A 17638-nucleotide genomic window follows, 5' to 3' on the forward strand; every position below is an offset into this window, starting at 1 on the left:
CTTTTTAAAATCTTAGGAATACATTTTTTCTAAACAAGGCTGTGGTCACGCTCTACTTTCAGCATGTAAAATAGTTTCGAAGACCAGTTGACCATATAACACATTGTTAAAGCATACAATATGTTAGTGAATGCAGCAAAACCAACATCCAGTGTTGCTTTTAAGTTCTTTTAAAGCTGTATTGTGTGAAATAAAAGGGTGCAACACATCTATGCTGTCTTCATGTTGTATTGTCTAAAGAAAATCATTGATCTTTTATTTGTCACACATCTTCAAGTGTTACTCATTTGTAGGTTCACCAAACTTGCACTTTGGAAAACAGTAAAATGCGAAACTTCTTTGCCCTGCGTTTCATTTCTGTTCTCTAGCATTCTCATGCTTACTGTATGAATGGAAGTCTATAGAATGAAAGTGTAGTGTGATTGCAGCCTAGCATGAAGAGAAAAATATGGTTATTGGCTGAAATATAATTTTCCTTTAAGGCCATTGATGATTACAGTGATAGAAGGCTTAAAAACATGGGCGGGGGTAGAATCTCTCCTTAACTGTAATTCAACATAGATTTGTGCAGGGCCTTTAACCTTGAGCTTCTCATCCTCTTCCGTTTTTTTGAGAAAAGGACAACATACGCCCTTTGACAGCTTGATGGATGAACACAGATGACTTTTTTTTTTTGTGGCAAGGGCTGGCAGCCACTCAGGGCCTACGCAGCAGAAATAAATAAATGGACGTAAAATGGACTTTGCTCATTGCTTTGTTTTTTTTTAAGCATTTTATAAGAATGTGACAGAAAATGCACTGTAGTCAGCAAATCTTTATGGATAATGGATTTGTGTGTTTTGAAAAAATATGGATGGCACAAGGCCATTTACTTTTTTACCTGTTTAAAGTCACTTTGACAACATGTGTTTGATTTGGCCAAACAGCCAGCCAGCCAGCCAGACAGACAGACAGACAGACAGACAGACAGACAGACAGACAGACAGACAGACAGACAGACAGACAGACAGACAGACAGATAGATAGATAGATAGATAGATAGATAGATGATATTATTATTATTATTATTATTAATATTATTTTTACTGACTGTTCACATGTAATGCTACATTATCATAAATATTGCATTAGCAACTTAAAAGTCAATAATGGCATAAAGCTAGCTAGCTTGCAGCACCATGAGTGGCTTATAAGATCTTTCAAATCACAACAGATGCAAGGTTTGGGTATTTTGCTAGCTATAATATATCTGTTTATGCGCCATACTGAATTCAACTTCAATAAAAAGTATATGGATCGGGAATTGTCTACTTTGAGCCATTCACCTGTAATTTGCTTTGATGTTACAGGAGACTTAAATTAAGGCTAATACATTTCACAGCTCTCATTAATGCGAATGCGCATGCACTGTAACCACAGTAATACAATTAATCATCTAACCATTTAAATAGTGAGCTAATTTGCATTAGTTTGTTTGGTTTCAAAAGTGAGCTTTTAAAGGTATTGGTAAACGTTTTTCCCTTTATTTGTTGCTTGGTAGCTTTAAGTCTTTGTATTATTTCAGGTGCTATAAAGTAAGACTGCTTAAGTAATTGGCTTCATACAGCAAGCATGATATTTCAGCTGGTGCAGTAAACGTTAAATACTGTATATTTGATTTAGACTGAAATGTGTGCTGATTCTAGTGTTAATTTGTACGTTGGTCCTGTTAATTCTTCAGTCCTGTGACAAGTTAAAGGTTATTTACCACACTCGTGTCATCGGAGGATTGTTTTAGCTCGGATACAGTGACATTTAATGAAGAAAATATGGAGAATTAAGTTTTAGAATTCATTGTTAGAAGTTCCACAATTCAGGGTTAGTTACATACAATGTACAGCAGATTCTTGGCTCAGCTGGTTATGAGATAGAACGTTGGAGTTGTTAAATCCACTATATAGACAAAAGTATTTGGCCATCTTACTTTTCTAGCCATATGAGTTAATTTTTTCACAGAAAACTGTGTAGAAAACTAGAGGCACACATTTGTTTGGGAAGTGTTTGATTGTAGTAGCATTCCATTTTCCCTTAACTCGAACTAGAAGACCCAAATATGTTCCAGCATGGCAATGCCTCTGTGCACAAAGTGAGCCTCCATGAAGATTTGGTTAACATGGGTTGAAGTGGAAGATTTTGAGTGACCTGCTATAGAGCTTTGACTTCACCCCAGGCCTCCTCGCCTTACACCCTTTACAATAATAAATGAGCTCTAATCTGCTCAGCCACACTGGAACATCCTGGAACATCTTCGGAAAAGAGTGGAGGTTATAACGGCAAATGGGATGTTCGAACATATATAGTCAGGTGTACACAAATGTTTGCCTATATAGTGTATGAGAAGGTAAACAGACTAAAGCTGCTGTACATCAGCACTAGTATCAGCATGTAGTTAAACCGCATTGAGGGTAATGTAGTAAAGCCTGCGCACGAACGTTTTTGAACGGAAAAAAATTCTACCCAGAACTTAATTACAAATAATTATTATTATATTCTGATTCTAAAGAGTAACATGTGAATTGCTGATTTTTCTACAAAAATGTAGTTAAAAAAAAATAAAGGCAAGGCCACTGACTGATTTCTATTTCTTTTGCAGGAATACCAGTCATGTAATACTCTTCCCTGTCCTGATCTGAAGAAAACAACACCATGGACACCTTGGACCCCTGTGAACATCTCGGATAATGGGGGCCATTACGAGCAGCGATTTCGCTACACGTGTAGGGCGCGAGTGGCCGAATCAAACATGCTCGAGGTCGGGAGGCAGAGGATTGAGATGCGGTACTGCTCCAGCGATGGCTCCACCGGATGCTCCACTGACGGTAAGCCCTCATTCATCCTTCTGGTAGACGGTTATATATATTCTCCTCTCTTATACTGATCTTATCTTCCTGCTGTCTGCCTCTCTCTCTGTGATGGAGTGTGTGTGCACTGGCTGTAGGGTAGATGCTTCATGGGGTTTTCTGCCTGCTCTTGTGAAGACAGCATGATGTGTTGAAGTGAATGTCATTCTCTTTCACTCGTTCGTTCGCTCCCCTCGCCATTGATTTTCCATTGATTTATAGTACCACAGCTAGTACCATTCCCTTGGTTACCCCTATCAGGCAACCAGACAACCTGTATAGGAACTGGTTGTAATGTGTAGGTTTTCTAGAAATAATTACAACAGAAAGTTTTAAGAGTTACATTTATGATAGAGAGCAGGACCAATCCTTGTAAGATAATGCAGGAAACTAGCATCAATGATTAGCAGCATTTTTACCTCAGTTTAGCTTTAAGTTGTATTTTGAACCAGAAGCTGAATTAGCTTCTCAGCACCTTCATCAAACATCAATTAATGACAGAATAATAAGCAAAGTAAACATGATATTCATGACCATACATGTTACTCTGTAGTTTTAAAAACAGGTCCTGCAAGGCTCAGGTGTTCTAATGTGCATTGTCCTAGACTACTATTTCTTCTATTACTCTATAAAATATTCTTCTATACCTCTGAAAAAAAAGCATGTTTAAAACATAGTAGGGCCATAGATTTAATTATGTAATAGAGTACTCTACTGATTATTCCATCGATTAATAAAAAAATCGGATAAGAAATACTTTTTCTTTATTAAAGAGTAATACTTAATATACAAGTAAAAATAAGACAGGTCTCCTAAAATAAACAAGTAATTTGTTTCCTGTATAGAAAAATATTTTATTTTTATTGCTGAAAATTGCATACAAGGATATTTGTGAACACTGAATCCATTTAGTGCATTTAATTCCCATATTACATCGAAATGCAAATACAAATATAGGTAAAACTAAGGTATACATCAAAATAATAGTAATACAAAATAATAATAAAACCTAAACATTGCATTTATGTTGTGCAGCATAACTCTCACGTTTCAGACTCTCTACAGTTTGGGCATATTATAAGCCTTTACAGTCTTCTTGGAAGGCTTTGTGGCCGCTTAATTAATGCACAATTTCTGAGGGGGCCAATCGGGTTTTCATTTCACTGCAAGTTGTATTTTGAATATATATATGTTTGTGACAAACGAAAATCTTGAATCTTTTGTAAGACGCAAAAATTAGTGGACAGAAAAGTAACTTAAGAAAGGTAAGGAACAAGAGTCCATAAACATAAGATAATAATAAAATCTAAACAATGCATTTAAAAAAGCACTGTACAGTGTTTTAGTTTGAAATTATCCCAAAATTTCTGTGACCTGAATCTTCTCCTCGCACCTCGCTGTTTTCTTCCCGTTCCTCCATTTTTCATTCTGCAGCATGTTCTGTGTTACCTCTCCAGAGCGCTCCAGAGTTTAGCGGGTGGTGCGTCAGTAATAATCGTCCGTGGTAAAACTTAGTGCTCAGTGTGTAGTTTAATGGACTAAATGAACTAAACAATGCTTCGATGCTTTTTTGTATTCAAATGACAAAGTTACTCGAGGTATCGTTTCAGCCCTAAAACATAGTTGTAAACCGTATATTGGTGATGCAAACTAGAAAACTTACCAAGATCGAAAAATTGTGCAGTGACAGGGGATGGACCCAGTGAAGTGTTTTTTTATTTTTTATTTTATCACCCAGCAGTTTGCCGCTATGGAATTTTTTAAAATTCCTTTAAAGTTGCATTTGAGGCTGTAGAAACAAGTATTACGTATTACAGCAGCTGTAAAAGATAATGAGACTTGCACCATGTCAGGTTACCAAGAAACTGCGAAAAAGGCATCCACCTTGAAGACTCCAAAAGTGTGAAAAAACAAAGTTACACCTTTATCTCTGACCGGTAAATAGCACTGAAATTGGAGATTTATTCCGTAAATGCTACATTAACATCCGTTCTCTGAAAATTCTATCGTATAAATGCATTAGAATGCATAAGTGCATTAATGTATAACTGTGATTTTCAGAGATACTGTCTGTGTGCTGCTGAAAATTAGTCAATCTTCTGGCCAACCATAATTAAGAATGATAGGAAGAAGTGATATTGAAAAAAAATATATATTATTATTAGTAGTAATAGTATTACTAATATTATTATTATAATTATTAATGTATTATTATCATAGAGGTTTGAATTAAAAAAAAATTCAGACCTCTGCAGTGTAGAAATGCTACGTGGTGCAGGACATGTATGAGGACAGTGTGACAGCAGTGAAGTGTGCAGTAGGAACGACAGACTGGTTCAAGGTGGAGGTTGGACTGCATCAAGGATCGGCTCTGAGCCCTTTCCTGTTTGCAGTGGTGAGGGACAGGTTGACTGACGAGGTCAGACAGGAGTCTCCATGGACTAAGATGTTTGCGGATGATATTGTTATTTGTGGTGAGAGTAGGGAGCAGGTGAGAGGAGGTATGCACTGGAGAGAAGAGAAATAAAAGTCAGTAGGAGTAAGACACAGTACATGTGTGTGAATGAGAGGGAGGGCAGTGGAGTGGTGCAGTTGCAGGGAGAAGAGGTGGAGAAGGTGGAGGAGTTCAGGTACCTGGGGTCAACAGTGCAGAGTAATGGATAGTGTGTTAGAGAAGTGAAGAAAAGAGTGCAGGCAGGGTGGAGTGGGTGGAGAAGAGTGGCAGGAGTGATTTGTGATAGAAGTGTATCTGCGAGAGTGAAAGAGAAAGTTTATAGGACTGTGGTGAGACCTGAGATGTTGTGTGGTTTAGAGACAGTGGCATTGAGTAAAAGACAGGCGAAGCTGGAGGTAGCAGAGCTGAAGATGTTAAGGTTTTCATCGGGAGTGACGACGATAGACAGGATTAGAAATGAGTTTATTAGAGGGACAGCGTATGTAGGACATTTTGGAGACAAGGTGAGGGAGGCGAGATTGAGATGGTTTGGAAATGTGCAGAGGAGGGACATGGGGTATATCGGTAGAAGAATGGTGAGGATGAAGCCACCAGGAAGGAGAAAAAGAAGAAGACCACAGAGGAGGTTTATGGATGTGGTGACATGCAGGTAGTTGGGTTGAAACAGACAGATGTAGAGGACAGAGGGGTATGGAGACGGATGATCCGCTGTGGGACCCCTAATGGGAGAAGCAGGAAGAAGAAGAAGAAGTGTAAAAATGCTACTAACCTATTACTAATACATAATAAAGTATTTTAATTAAAAATATACACTTATACTTAAAAGAATATACTTACAGCATATTATATCTTTCCGCTCATATCTCTCTCTTTCTTTCTTTCTTTCTTTCTTTCTTTCTTTCTTTCTTTCTTTCTTTCTTTCTTTCTTTCTTTCTTTCTTTCTTTTATCTCGCTCTCTTTCTCTCTCTCTCTGTCTGTCTCTGTCTGTCTCTTTCTCTATATTCTCCACTTCATATGCCCACTATCTTTCACTCTCTTCGTCTCTCTCTCTCTCTCTCTCTCTCTCTCTCTCTCTCTCTCTCTCTCTCTCTCATATCTCTCTCACACTGTCTTTTTTTCTCCATCTTTTTAACTAGATATCCCCTCTATCATTCAGCATCCCGTTTTTTTTAGCAAAAGCTATCAATTGCAATCTCTCTTATATTTCTCTTATTATCGTGCCTATATAATGATTTATAATATAAATGAAAACATTGTTTCTGTACTGCACAGACAAAGAGGGACAAAAAATGTTTGCTTTTGAAATAGAATCAATGTTAAGCTATGCTCTTGCTCTTCATCTCTCTCTCACTCACTTGCTCTCTCTCTCTCTCTCTCTCTCTCTCTCTCTCTCTCTCTCTCTCTCTCTCACTCTACCACACAAAGCACATCACATACAGTGAGATTTTACCCTTAACATCTGTAAACAAGATGTTATTAACACTTCATAAATGAAATGTCAATGAATGTGCTGTTGAAGGCAACACAAGCTAATTTATGGCAGTTAGCCTTCAGTAAAACATGTTTGGCGTCAGATACTATTGTTGAGATGGTTAGTGCCTTCCTACAGCAGCTAATCTTCATCAGCCACCCACCAACCAAGAGCACAATTACAGCAATGAAGTAGAGCACACACACACACACACACACACACACACACACACACACACACACACACACACACTCTCGCACACTCGCACACTCACACATATATATTTAGCAATTCCTTTTTTCTTCCCTCTTGTCCATTTTCAGAACTTTTATAAGCCAAGGAGCAAAGACTTTGGTATCATAAGCCCTACTGGGACGGCACGGCGTCTGTAATAATATAGTAAACGCGTTTCCTCTGTGATTAAACCCTTGCATCCGCGTGGCAATGAATTAAAGGAACAGTTTAGGAAAAAGATCAAACGCACAACAGCATCAATCAGCTACCACATGTTTTGTGCCTCTTTTTTCCATTTTTTTCCTCGGCGCCAAAGTTTTTCTTTCTTAGGTTTCTTTCCTTCCGTCTATAATCACTTTACGCAGCATTTTAAGTTTCATGATCTCAATAGCAGCTGAATTTTACAGTGGATTCCAGCTATAGTAATATTTTTTATTAAAGTCACACTCCTAAGCCCAGTGGTGCAAAGTATTTTGACTTCATTACTGTACTTATGCATGTTGTCTTCAAGTATCTGTACATGGTTGGGTGAGTGGTAGCTAAGTGGTTAAAGCTTTGGGTTACTGTTCGGAAGGTCAGGGTTTCAAGCCCAGGTATCGCCAAGCTGCTACTTTATAGGTGCTTGAGCAAGGCCCTTAACCCTCTGTCCTCTAGGGGTGCTGCAACATGGTGGACCCTGTGCTCTGACCCCAGCTTCCTAACATTGCTGTGATATGTGGAGATTGAATGTCGCTGTGCTGTAAAGTACATGTGATGAGTAAGGTTTTACTTCACTACATTACAGAAAACATGCTATCAAAGTACAGTAATCCCCTGTTTATCGCGGTGGTTACGTTCCACAACTGCCTGCAATAAACGAAAAAAACGCAATAAAAGGACAACGCCCCCCCCAAAAATTTTATTTGTACTGTACTGTATTAATATTTTACTTCATTTGATAAATAATAATTATATTTTCATTATTTCAACATAAATCTCCATAAAAACTATTTCCTATAAGTTTTTTGGTCTATCGTGCAAATCCGCGAGAGACCGGGAAAATCAGCCGAACAAATTAGTTATGTGGCAAACACAATTACGCCATAAACCGGGGGCGCAAGATTCGAATAGCGGTAAATCGGGGATTACTGTACATATAAAAAGTTTGTGTATTGAGAACCCAAGTGTAATCACATGGTTCTTTTTAAAGTTTGTGTCTTTCACAGTGTGTCCATAACAATTTAAAACTATTGTGTAGGATTTTTGTACATTTACTGAAATAAAAATGTAAAAGGAGTACTTTTGCCTTTACTGATGTCATATTGACGCAGGTTATTAATACTTTGACTTAAGTATACAGTAGTAGTGTACCTGCCTAAACGCATGGTTCAAATATGGAGTCTGAAAACCCGGGTGGGTTTGTAAAGTACATTTTGGGGGTCCAGTAGTGTTTCATTTTCTTACAGTGGCTTTGTGAGGTCATCATATTAATTATAGATCAAAGTTACAAGAAAGAAGTCAGTAGGCCCAATATAATTTCAACATGAACAAACAGCCGTCAACACGAATCTAATAATGGTGTTGGTAGTGCAAAGGTCAGGAATAATTAGCTTGACAGGGTGTGCTAAATTTAAATCTTTTTATTGTACAGGACATCATACTTTTACTCATTGACAGGTATATTGAAACATGCAGGAGACTGTATGTGTTTTATTGCCTTATTTTAGTGACAAAAATGTAACCATGCATACATGTTGCTTTCTTAAAAGCGCGATCATATACATAATCAAATCAAACATACGGATGGTCCGCTGTGGTGACCCCTAGTGGGAGAAGCCGAAAGAAAGTTTTTATATGTTTATAAGCAACTGAAAAAAGCACAAAAATCAGGGCATGTCAAAACTTCTCCAGGGTCCCAAAACATCCCCAGAGGGTTAATAAGACAAACAATGGATCTTGCTATTTTACACAAAAACCCGAAAGGAGAAATATGTCTGTTCTGGAGGGTTTGGGAAAAAACAGTGACTGTCACAGATATCTAACACATTATTTAGATCTGGGGATTTTTTTTTTTTAGCTTTACTAATACACCATACACTCCTAATTCCCTATGAATGAGTTGTTAGTATAGAAACGATGAACAAGTGCATTACTTTTGCCCATTTAGATTTTTGTCTTAAATGGGTTCTTGAGATTAAAATTCTTTTTAAAGCCCATGTCTACATGATTGAAATTACCGAAGAACAGCATGCAGTTTAAAGTGTATATTCACGGGGTGAAGTGAGATGGAAAAACATCAACACTGTTGTGCCGACAGAAATAAAATCACCAGGAAAGAATAGAGTTAGCGCAGTTTCATGCGGAGAGTTAATCTTACTGAATACGGTTCTGCATATTGAGCGCAGGAACCCTTCCTTTATCTGAGCAATTATCTCTCCTCTTACCCATTGTTAACTAACCAGCTGTGTCCGATGAAACCTTTTCACACTCATTCGCCCGGGCGTGATAGATCTGTGAGCTCTCATGGCAAGTAATTAACTTATATTGTGCGTCATTTTGATATAATTACCTCTTGATATAAAAATAGTGCATGGCAGCCATTAGCAGGTCTGTAAAGGACGGTGAACTCCTGGAAGCTTGCGAGCAGTTTTACTAGTGCCTTCTGAATCTTTTTAATTTCATGAGTAAACATTGACTAAAACCTGAAATACAGATGAATATAATAATATCTATTATCAGTGTAATACATTGGTGCGTACAAACATATTTTGCTAATAGAAATTATTATTATGTGGCCACTGTAATTAGTTTCTGTGAAGAAGGCACTGGTACTGTGTTTGTCAGTCCCAGTAGAAGAAGCATGGCCTCTGTGCTTTTACTTCCTGTAAAGGAGGAATGGCCACTATGCCTGTCAGCCTCAGTTAAAAAGCCAAGGCCTCTGTGCATTTACTTCCTGTGAGGAAGGAGTGGCCATTGTTCCTGTCTCCATAGTAGAGGCATGGGCCTTGTGCATTTACTTCCTGTGAAGTAGGTGTGGCTACTCTGCCTGTCAGGCTTAGTCAAAGAGGCATGGCTTTTGTGCATTTCTTCCTGTAATGAAGGCAAAGCCACTGTGCTTGTCAGTTTCAATAGAAGAGGCATGGTCCCTGTGCTTTTACTTCCTGTAAAGGAGGCATGGCCACTATGCCTGTCAGTCTCAGTTGAAGACATGGCTTTTATGCATTTACTTCCTGTAAAGCCTGTCAGTCTCAGGGGAAGAGGAATTACCTGTGTGCTTTTTCTTTCTGTAAAGGCGGCATGGCTACTGTACCTATCAGCCCTAGTAGGAAGAAGCCTTTGTGCCTCTAAATTTGTGACCTACCCTGACCTCTGTGCTTATCAGTTCCCATGAAAGAGCAGTGACCACAGTATAAAGGAGTTCAAATAAAGGAGGTTTGACTTTAGCAGCTGTAAACTTCTGAAGAAGACCGCAGGGTGTCCATGCCCGCAAGTCTCAACAAGAAAGGCTCTGGCGAACTCATAGCCTTGCTATCCTCATAGCAGTAGGACGGAAAAAAACGAAGAATCTGTCTGGGCTTCTTTATCAGTAAGTTTTTTAAAAGGTATTTCTTCTGCAGTAACAATTTACCAACGCTTATCTGCACAAATTCACCTGCAATAAATAAAAGGCTGGACTTCAAATGAGCCTAGAAGGCGAAATGTCAAAGAAAAGGGCATCAAAGCTTCAAAGTTCTGATAGAACAGCACCTCATTTTTTGATGTGCAAAAAAATTACAAGGTGACATCTCGGGAAGGGCAGAACTGATTATCAGACACTCCTGCCTTGATTAATTTGGCAAAAGGCTTACAGTTCTGTGTGGAAATCCCACATCGTCTGCCAGTTTTAACACTGCATTATGTACAAAAAAGTTCATTATGTAGTCTATTATTATTATTATTATTATTATTATTATTATTATTATTATTATGTACTTAGTGCTTAAATGATGCTTATATGGTTACACTGCATAGCTCATAGTACATTATTATCCTTTCATTTATTTTTTTATGTATTTTATACAGTTATACAATCACACATCTGTGCTACCCATAAGCTAGATTTAAACACATTTGATTTGGATGATTACAAAACCTATGCTAGAACTAACTAGCTTGTTTTGTTTACTAATTCAGATCGAATAGTCTTTAATGGAATCATATTAGGAAAAAATAAACCAAGATAATCAAATGGATGTTTGATTAGTTATATCTTAGACAATATAAAAACACTGGCTAAATGAATTGCTGAGAAAAAAATATAAAATCCAAAATCATCAGTCATTTTTACCATTTTTAATATGTTAACCATGTCTTGACTTCTTGCTCCATACACCTTCTATCTGATCAAACCTAATGGGGTACCTCAGGGAGTTTTAAAGGACCATGAACTGAGTGAAACTCTTTGTGACATCTTGAATATATCTTTCCAACAAGGGATTAATCCTCCACAGTAGAAAAAGGCAAATGTCAGCCTTATTTCCAAATGTCAACCCACCTCAGTTGATCAATCGTGATCGATATCACTAACCCCCAAGCTCAGTAAGATAGCAGAGGAGAGTTCAGCGAACTGGATAAAAGGATAAATCTCCCAATGTTGGCTCTATTCCATTTGCTAGCAGGCCTGGAAGATCTGCTCATGCACTACTGAGTAAATCTTCTGAGGCTCCATTCACTATTATTATGAAAAACAATTTATTTTTCAAAAGCCTTTAACAAACTTGACCTTACATTGCCTCAAAACTCTAGTAGGCAATCACTGTTACACAGCTGGTAGCATTACAGCCTCACAACTCTAGCATTCCCCGTTCAATCCTGAGCTTCCCCATGGTTGTTTGAGTTTTCTCTGGGCTCCAATAGGTTCTCATGCGTCCTATTAATTTCCAAAAACTTGAAAGTAGATTGATTGGCTATGCTAAATAACCTTTAAGTGTGAATGTTACCAGTGGCATCCCAACAAGGATGTATTCCAATTTGTATTTCTCTTTCTAATGTTCCTTGAGAGGCCCTGGATTCATTGTGACCATGGATTTTGGCCAAAATGTCTCCTTTAGTACTTAGTACTACAAAATTCCCATTTTGACTACTAGGTGCAATATCTCCATGGAGTTTAATAGCTACCGTGTTTTTCGGACTATAAGCCGCTACTTTTTTCCCACGTTTTGAACCCCGCGGCTTAAACAACGAAGAGGCTTATTTATGAATTTTTCCTGGGTTTTTCCCAGTTTCACAAACTTCAAGCCAAAAAACTGAGCCCCATAACATTAGTCCATTTCCGAACGGATACGAAAAACGCACCTCACCTGTGTTCTGAGCTGTACGGAATCGGGAGAAAAAACTTTTTTTTTAAATGCACGACGATGCCAAAAGATAAATTCCTGAGAGAAATAGTTGTGAAAGGAAGGAGGAACACAGTGAACAATGACTTTCTTGGTCGGTTACTGTTTAGATACAAGCCGTTTTAACGCTTTGAGTCTGGGTGAAGGGAGAGCTCGCTAACTCCAGTTGCAACAGAAATCATATAAGCACAAACAGTTTCCAAAAATCATGCTTTTTATTTTTCTTGACAACAGCGTTACGGATTAGTCAAATAAACATCAGAAAATAATCAGGACATATTCCTCGGTCTTGCACACATGCAGTAATACCGGAAAAATGCGGTGGCAGCCTATTCCCAAAATGCCGCTCTGCTCTTAAAGGAGCCACAACATATTTCACCTGTTACACTGTGTAACAGACACTGTCTTTCGTTAAAGCCTGTGTAAAGTTTATTAGTTTCCGTGTAGACAGGTGCGGCTTATTTATGTTTAAAATAAAAATCTTTGTCAAATTCAGTGGGCTTATATATGGGTGCGCTTTATAGTCCGGAAATTACAGTACTTAAAAACTGTTGATCATGATCATGAAATTATTTGATTTTCAAAGGTATTTAAACTGTATAGGGTTGCGAGAGGAGAGTTAACATTTATTGAATGGCATACATATAGTCTATGATAGATCTTTCCCTTACTTGAGATGCTGTCATTGACTGTGACATGAATAAAGCTCTTAATGAAGATAAGGATTAAATAAATGTAGGTTTGTGTGTTAATTGGACCAGGAAGCTCTATGTTTCTTAATGTACTGTACTGGGAATTTGCTAGAGGTTCTACAGATGATCTGAATCTCAACAATGCATGCCATGTTCTGCATAACCTAAGGGCATCTTAGCCATCCTGAAGAGTACAATGGCACTAAATCTAGTTAAATGCAGCACTGTGACAGTGACATTTATGAGAAAACCTCCTCCTCCGATATCACTTTATCTGCCTGGATAACAGAAAACCTCTTGTGATACAGTCAAGTTGGTAAAATATAATCTGGCCAACAATGGGACTGTCATAAAAGCTAAACTACAGCTGGCTACCCAGCATGGCATGGAAATCTGAAACAAGCTCTGGGAAATTCCTGAGCAGGTTCAGAAATTGACAGAACAAAAGATACTTATCAAATGCACTGAAAAATCTTTTCAGTGTCTGACCTCCAAGAGAGAAGTTACAAATTGCACAAGACCTACAGTCTACTCAATTACCCCTTTTAGATATTGTCTGTCTCTTTTCAAGCCTCAAATGTCTTTCTGGCAAACCAGGAAGTGTAACCAATTACAGAGCCCCAATATGAGGATTGAGAGATACAGAACATCACCTATTTCCTCACTAATAAGAAATTTAAATGTAAATCCATAGTCAGCTTTTATTTTAACACAATGTATATATATATACAAATATATAAATATATAAATATATAAATATATATATATATATATATATATATATATATATATATATATATATATATATATATATATATATATATATATATACAGTTTATCTTAAATCTATATTTAAAATATATTGTGCTGCTTTGATTAGGTTATTTTCTTAAATAGAAATGTCCTTTTTTTTTTTTAAAGGTTGGGAGATTTATTTTCTTTTTTTTTTTTTTTTTTTTTTTGGAAGTAGTTTCCAGTCAGAGGTTTTCAGGGTTGAAACTGTTCTTTACAAGATGGAAGTCTACAAGATTTATGAGCTTCTTTTAGGTTTTAGTAAAAAAAAAAAATTGCAGTTACTGTTTTTTTTAGAGAGAGTTTATTTGTCATATCACAATAAATATTAAGGCATTTGTACTATAAATTTGTTAAAATGTACAAAAGTTAATTAAATAAAGAATAGAATAATCAGCACACAAGCAGTGTTTTGCATAATTTGCCTACATTCCACCTTTAATAGTATGCGAGAATACAGATTTGTGTGTCCCAAATCATGGAATGTTGAAATCACAGATGACTTACTGTTTCTGGGAAATGTTTCAAATGTGATTCTGTGGACGCTGTGTAAGATAATACTGTACTGCCCAGAATGCATTGTGCGATGGAGGAGTGTTGTATTAGTTTGCTGTTAGAGATGTTATAAATGAAATGGTTAAAAAAAAAAAGTAATGATCAATTTAATTTATATATACATATACTGTATAAAATACTGTATAATACTTGCATACTGTATAATATACTGAGTAATACTTGCATACTCTTTTGCTGCACACTTCATTTGTACTCTGTCTTTAAAAAAGAAAAAAAACAACAACCTTGTATTATGAGGTGAACTGGGACGCAGAAACAGGGTTGAGAGAATAAGCATCAGCAGCACACCTCACACTGGGAAACCCTGGCCGTGCTGTGAGGGAAACTTCTTGACAGCTGGATTCCCTCAGTAATATGAAAAAGAATTAATGCACCAACACTAAGTAGATTAATGTGGATGAAAATCTAATAATAATAACGATGAGCTATCACTCATTAACATCTTGCCATAACTAATTTATTAAAATCTCTCCGTCGCAATGATGATCATCAGTTAAGTGCTACAAGACGATATCTTTTTTTCTCTTTACAAAAGTTTTTACAAAAGTGTTTAGAGTGAGAATTGGTGTCAGGTGAATATTTTTTAACCTTTTATAAGATCTAATAGAACTGGATGTTTGCGGTGAGGCCATGAAGCTGTAATTTGGCTCTTTTCTGTAGAAATGGTGCCTTTATTTCTAAGGAACAAAGACAGATCACTATGTGCTGCTTTATCTTCTGAGGTGGACAACCTCTCTTTCTGACTCTCTCTCTTTTTCTCTCTAATTATTGTCTCCTCGCTTCATGGCCGTACCTACCACTTGGTGACTAAGTGAACTCCTGAAGGCAATGTGATGTGTTCAAGTGTTAAGTGCATGTCATCCTCGTTAGGTCTCTCACTCTCAACTCTATTTTCATTCTGGTTTTTCTCCTCTCTCCTTTATATTCTTAAAATAAAAAGCCTGAGATTTTTCCAGGAAACCGCTGCTCTTGCTCTTTCCTCGCTTTATGCCAAATGCTTTTGCACAATAACTAATCATATAAATTAAGGTTTATTGGATGCTGCACAAAGTTTTTTAAACCAGTTTCATGCCAGTGATTACATCTTGCTCAGGATTTTACTTCCTTTTTAGGACTATAGGATGCTGCCCAAAAACATTTTTGTCCCTTGTCATCAAAAACAATGTATTCGGCTACCTCTCTTTTTATCTCTTTTCCTGTCATTTAGTTTTTTTATCAATATGTTCTTCATGGCTCTTTGGAAGTTTTCTGTTCTATTGAATAACAATTTACTGTTACATTACTCTCAGAGCGTCTTAGATCCCTATCAATCCTCTTTTGAGGTGGCAGATGAGCAGCTAATGACTGGTATTTTAGGAAGAAACTTATTTTTGGAGTGCATAAGTTTTAATCTTGCTCATTTTCTGACCAATTATTGAGAACTGAATTGTTGCCATTTTTCTGGGTTCGTTTATTTGCAAGGGAGTGAATTTTTTATATTTAATATAATTTTAAACAGATGTGCAATACTATTATTAATATTAATACTATTACTATTCTTACTAACCTTTCCACATTTGTAAAATAATAATAATAACAGGTATTGACTGACTGGCTAGATTTCCTATCTTGCAATGAAATTATACAGGTAGGCTCTGACTTACTAAAAAGATAGGGACCCGAAAAGTGTTTGTAAGACGTTTATTCGTAAGTCGAGCAGAGTGAGACTTACATGTCTCGGTCCTACAATGCATGCCTGCCAGGTGTTCTTCTTCTTCTCCCTCTGTTTGCGGCATTGTCAAATCTAAAAAAACGTTTGGGTGAGCGTGGCCGTGTACGTATCTCAGAAAATTCATAAGTCGGACGTTCGTATGTCAGGGGCTGACTGTATTTCCATTATTGCAGGCACTTTACATAGTTTCCTAAATCTTCTCGAATGTAAACACACAACGTGGCTAGTTTGTCCTAATGGTTATGGCAGACACCAAATCACAATCTTTTCTGATTCAATATTCAATAAATTGCTCTTTTTTTCAGACTGTATGCATCAGGTGTTTCCTACCAACCTTAACAATGAGGATTAAAGCATCTTCTCACCTCAGAAATTTTGCTAATGTCCCTCAGTTACATAATTGTCATGGTCATCTTTTACAATAAATATTAGTTTATGAATTATTTAAATTGTCAGGGTGAGACTTTCATAAATCGTGCTCCTTGTTTCATCATTGACCATGTGTATAAACACAACATTTTTTTTACTTTATCTGCTCTACAAAATCCAGCAGGGAGATGTTTTTAATTGCCTGCTGTCTAACTGTTAATAAGCATCAGCAGTGGCGAAAGGCGTGTTTTATAAACAGGTGCTTTTGGAGTAGCTAAAGTATCTAGAGCAGGCCATATTCACCTAAATTGGATTAGTTCTGACATGGAGAACTAGCCTAGCCTGTACATTCCGTTGTTGTTAGTCAGAAAAACTATTCTGAGTATAATTTTCAAAGTTCATTGACACATAGGGAGTAAAAACTGACCAAGAAACCAACGAAGCAGAATATGAAACAAATGATAAAAAGATACAAATCCAGGTATTGTATTCAGGAACATATCAATTATTCAGTACTGTCAAACTAATAGGTAACTGAGGTTCTGTACATTTTATGGCTTACAGATTGTTAACACCTGATCATCCAACTCAGCAAATTTGGAAGCACACAAATGTCTAGAATGTGCTTGTATGCTTTTGCATTATAATTATAACTTCACTTTATTTAAGAGTCCCAAATGCGCTCCAGTATGATAAGGCCCCTGTGCACAAAGTGCAAGCTCTGTAAAGACATGGTTTGCCAAGGGTGGTGTGCACAGAGCTCTGACCTCAAACCTACTGAAAACCTGTGTGGAATGAACTAGAACTCTGTCAGCATGCCCACATGCGCACAAATGCACTTGTGGCTGAATGAGAAATTCCCACAAGAATCTGGTACAATGCCATCTGTGTGGCAAGAGTGAAGGTTATAATAACAGCAAAAAAGAGACTAAAATTAAATGTTTATTACGCACATATGAATGTTATTATCAGGTGTCCACAAACCATTTGCTATATAGCGCAAGGTGTATAAAGACGGAATAGAGATTCTGGGAATTTTGCAAAAGCTGGAGACAGAATATAGAACACTGGGAGATATAGGCAAATTGTCCAGTAAAAATTGGTG

At 37.1% G+C, this 17638-nt stretch overlaps 1 protein-coding gene across 3 annotated transcripts in view; it reads left to right on the forward strand.

Moving 5' to 3' along the window:
- sema5a (sema domain, seven thrombospondin repeats (type 1 and type 1-like), transmembrane domain (TM) and short cytoplasmic domain, (semaphorin) 5A) overlaps positions 1 to 17638 on the forward strand; it is a 227343-nt gene that overhangs the window by 167487 nt on the left and 42218 nt on the right. For all 3 annotated transcript variants that reach the window (XR_006923712.1, XM_046834116.1, XM_046834115.1), the window contains exon 17: positions 2633 to 2858. Coding sequence is in view for 2 of the 3 variants with exons in the window: in XM_046834116.1 (XP_046690072.1) it covers positions 2633 to 2858 (226 nt within the window). In the remaining variant the exon portion in view is untranslated. The remainder of the gene's footprint in view (positions 1 to 2632; positions 2859 to 17638) is intronic.

The sequence above is a fragment of the Silurus meridionalis genome, chromosome 21 (assembly GCF_014805685.1).
Source record: "Silurus meridionalis isolate SWU-2019-XX chromosome 21, ASM1480568v1, whole genome shotgun sequence".
NCBI lineage: Eukaryota > Metazoa > Chordata > Actinopteri > Siluriformes > Siluridae > Silurus > Silurus meridionalis.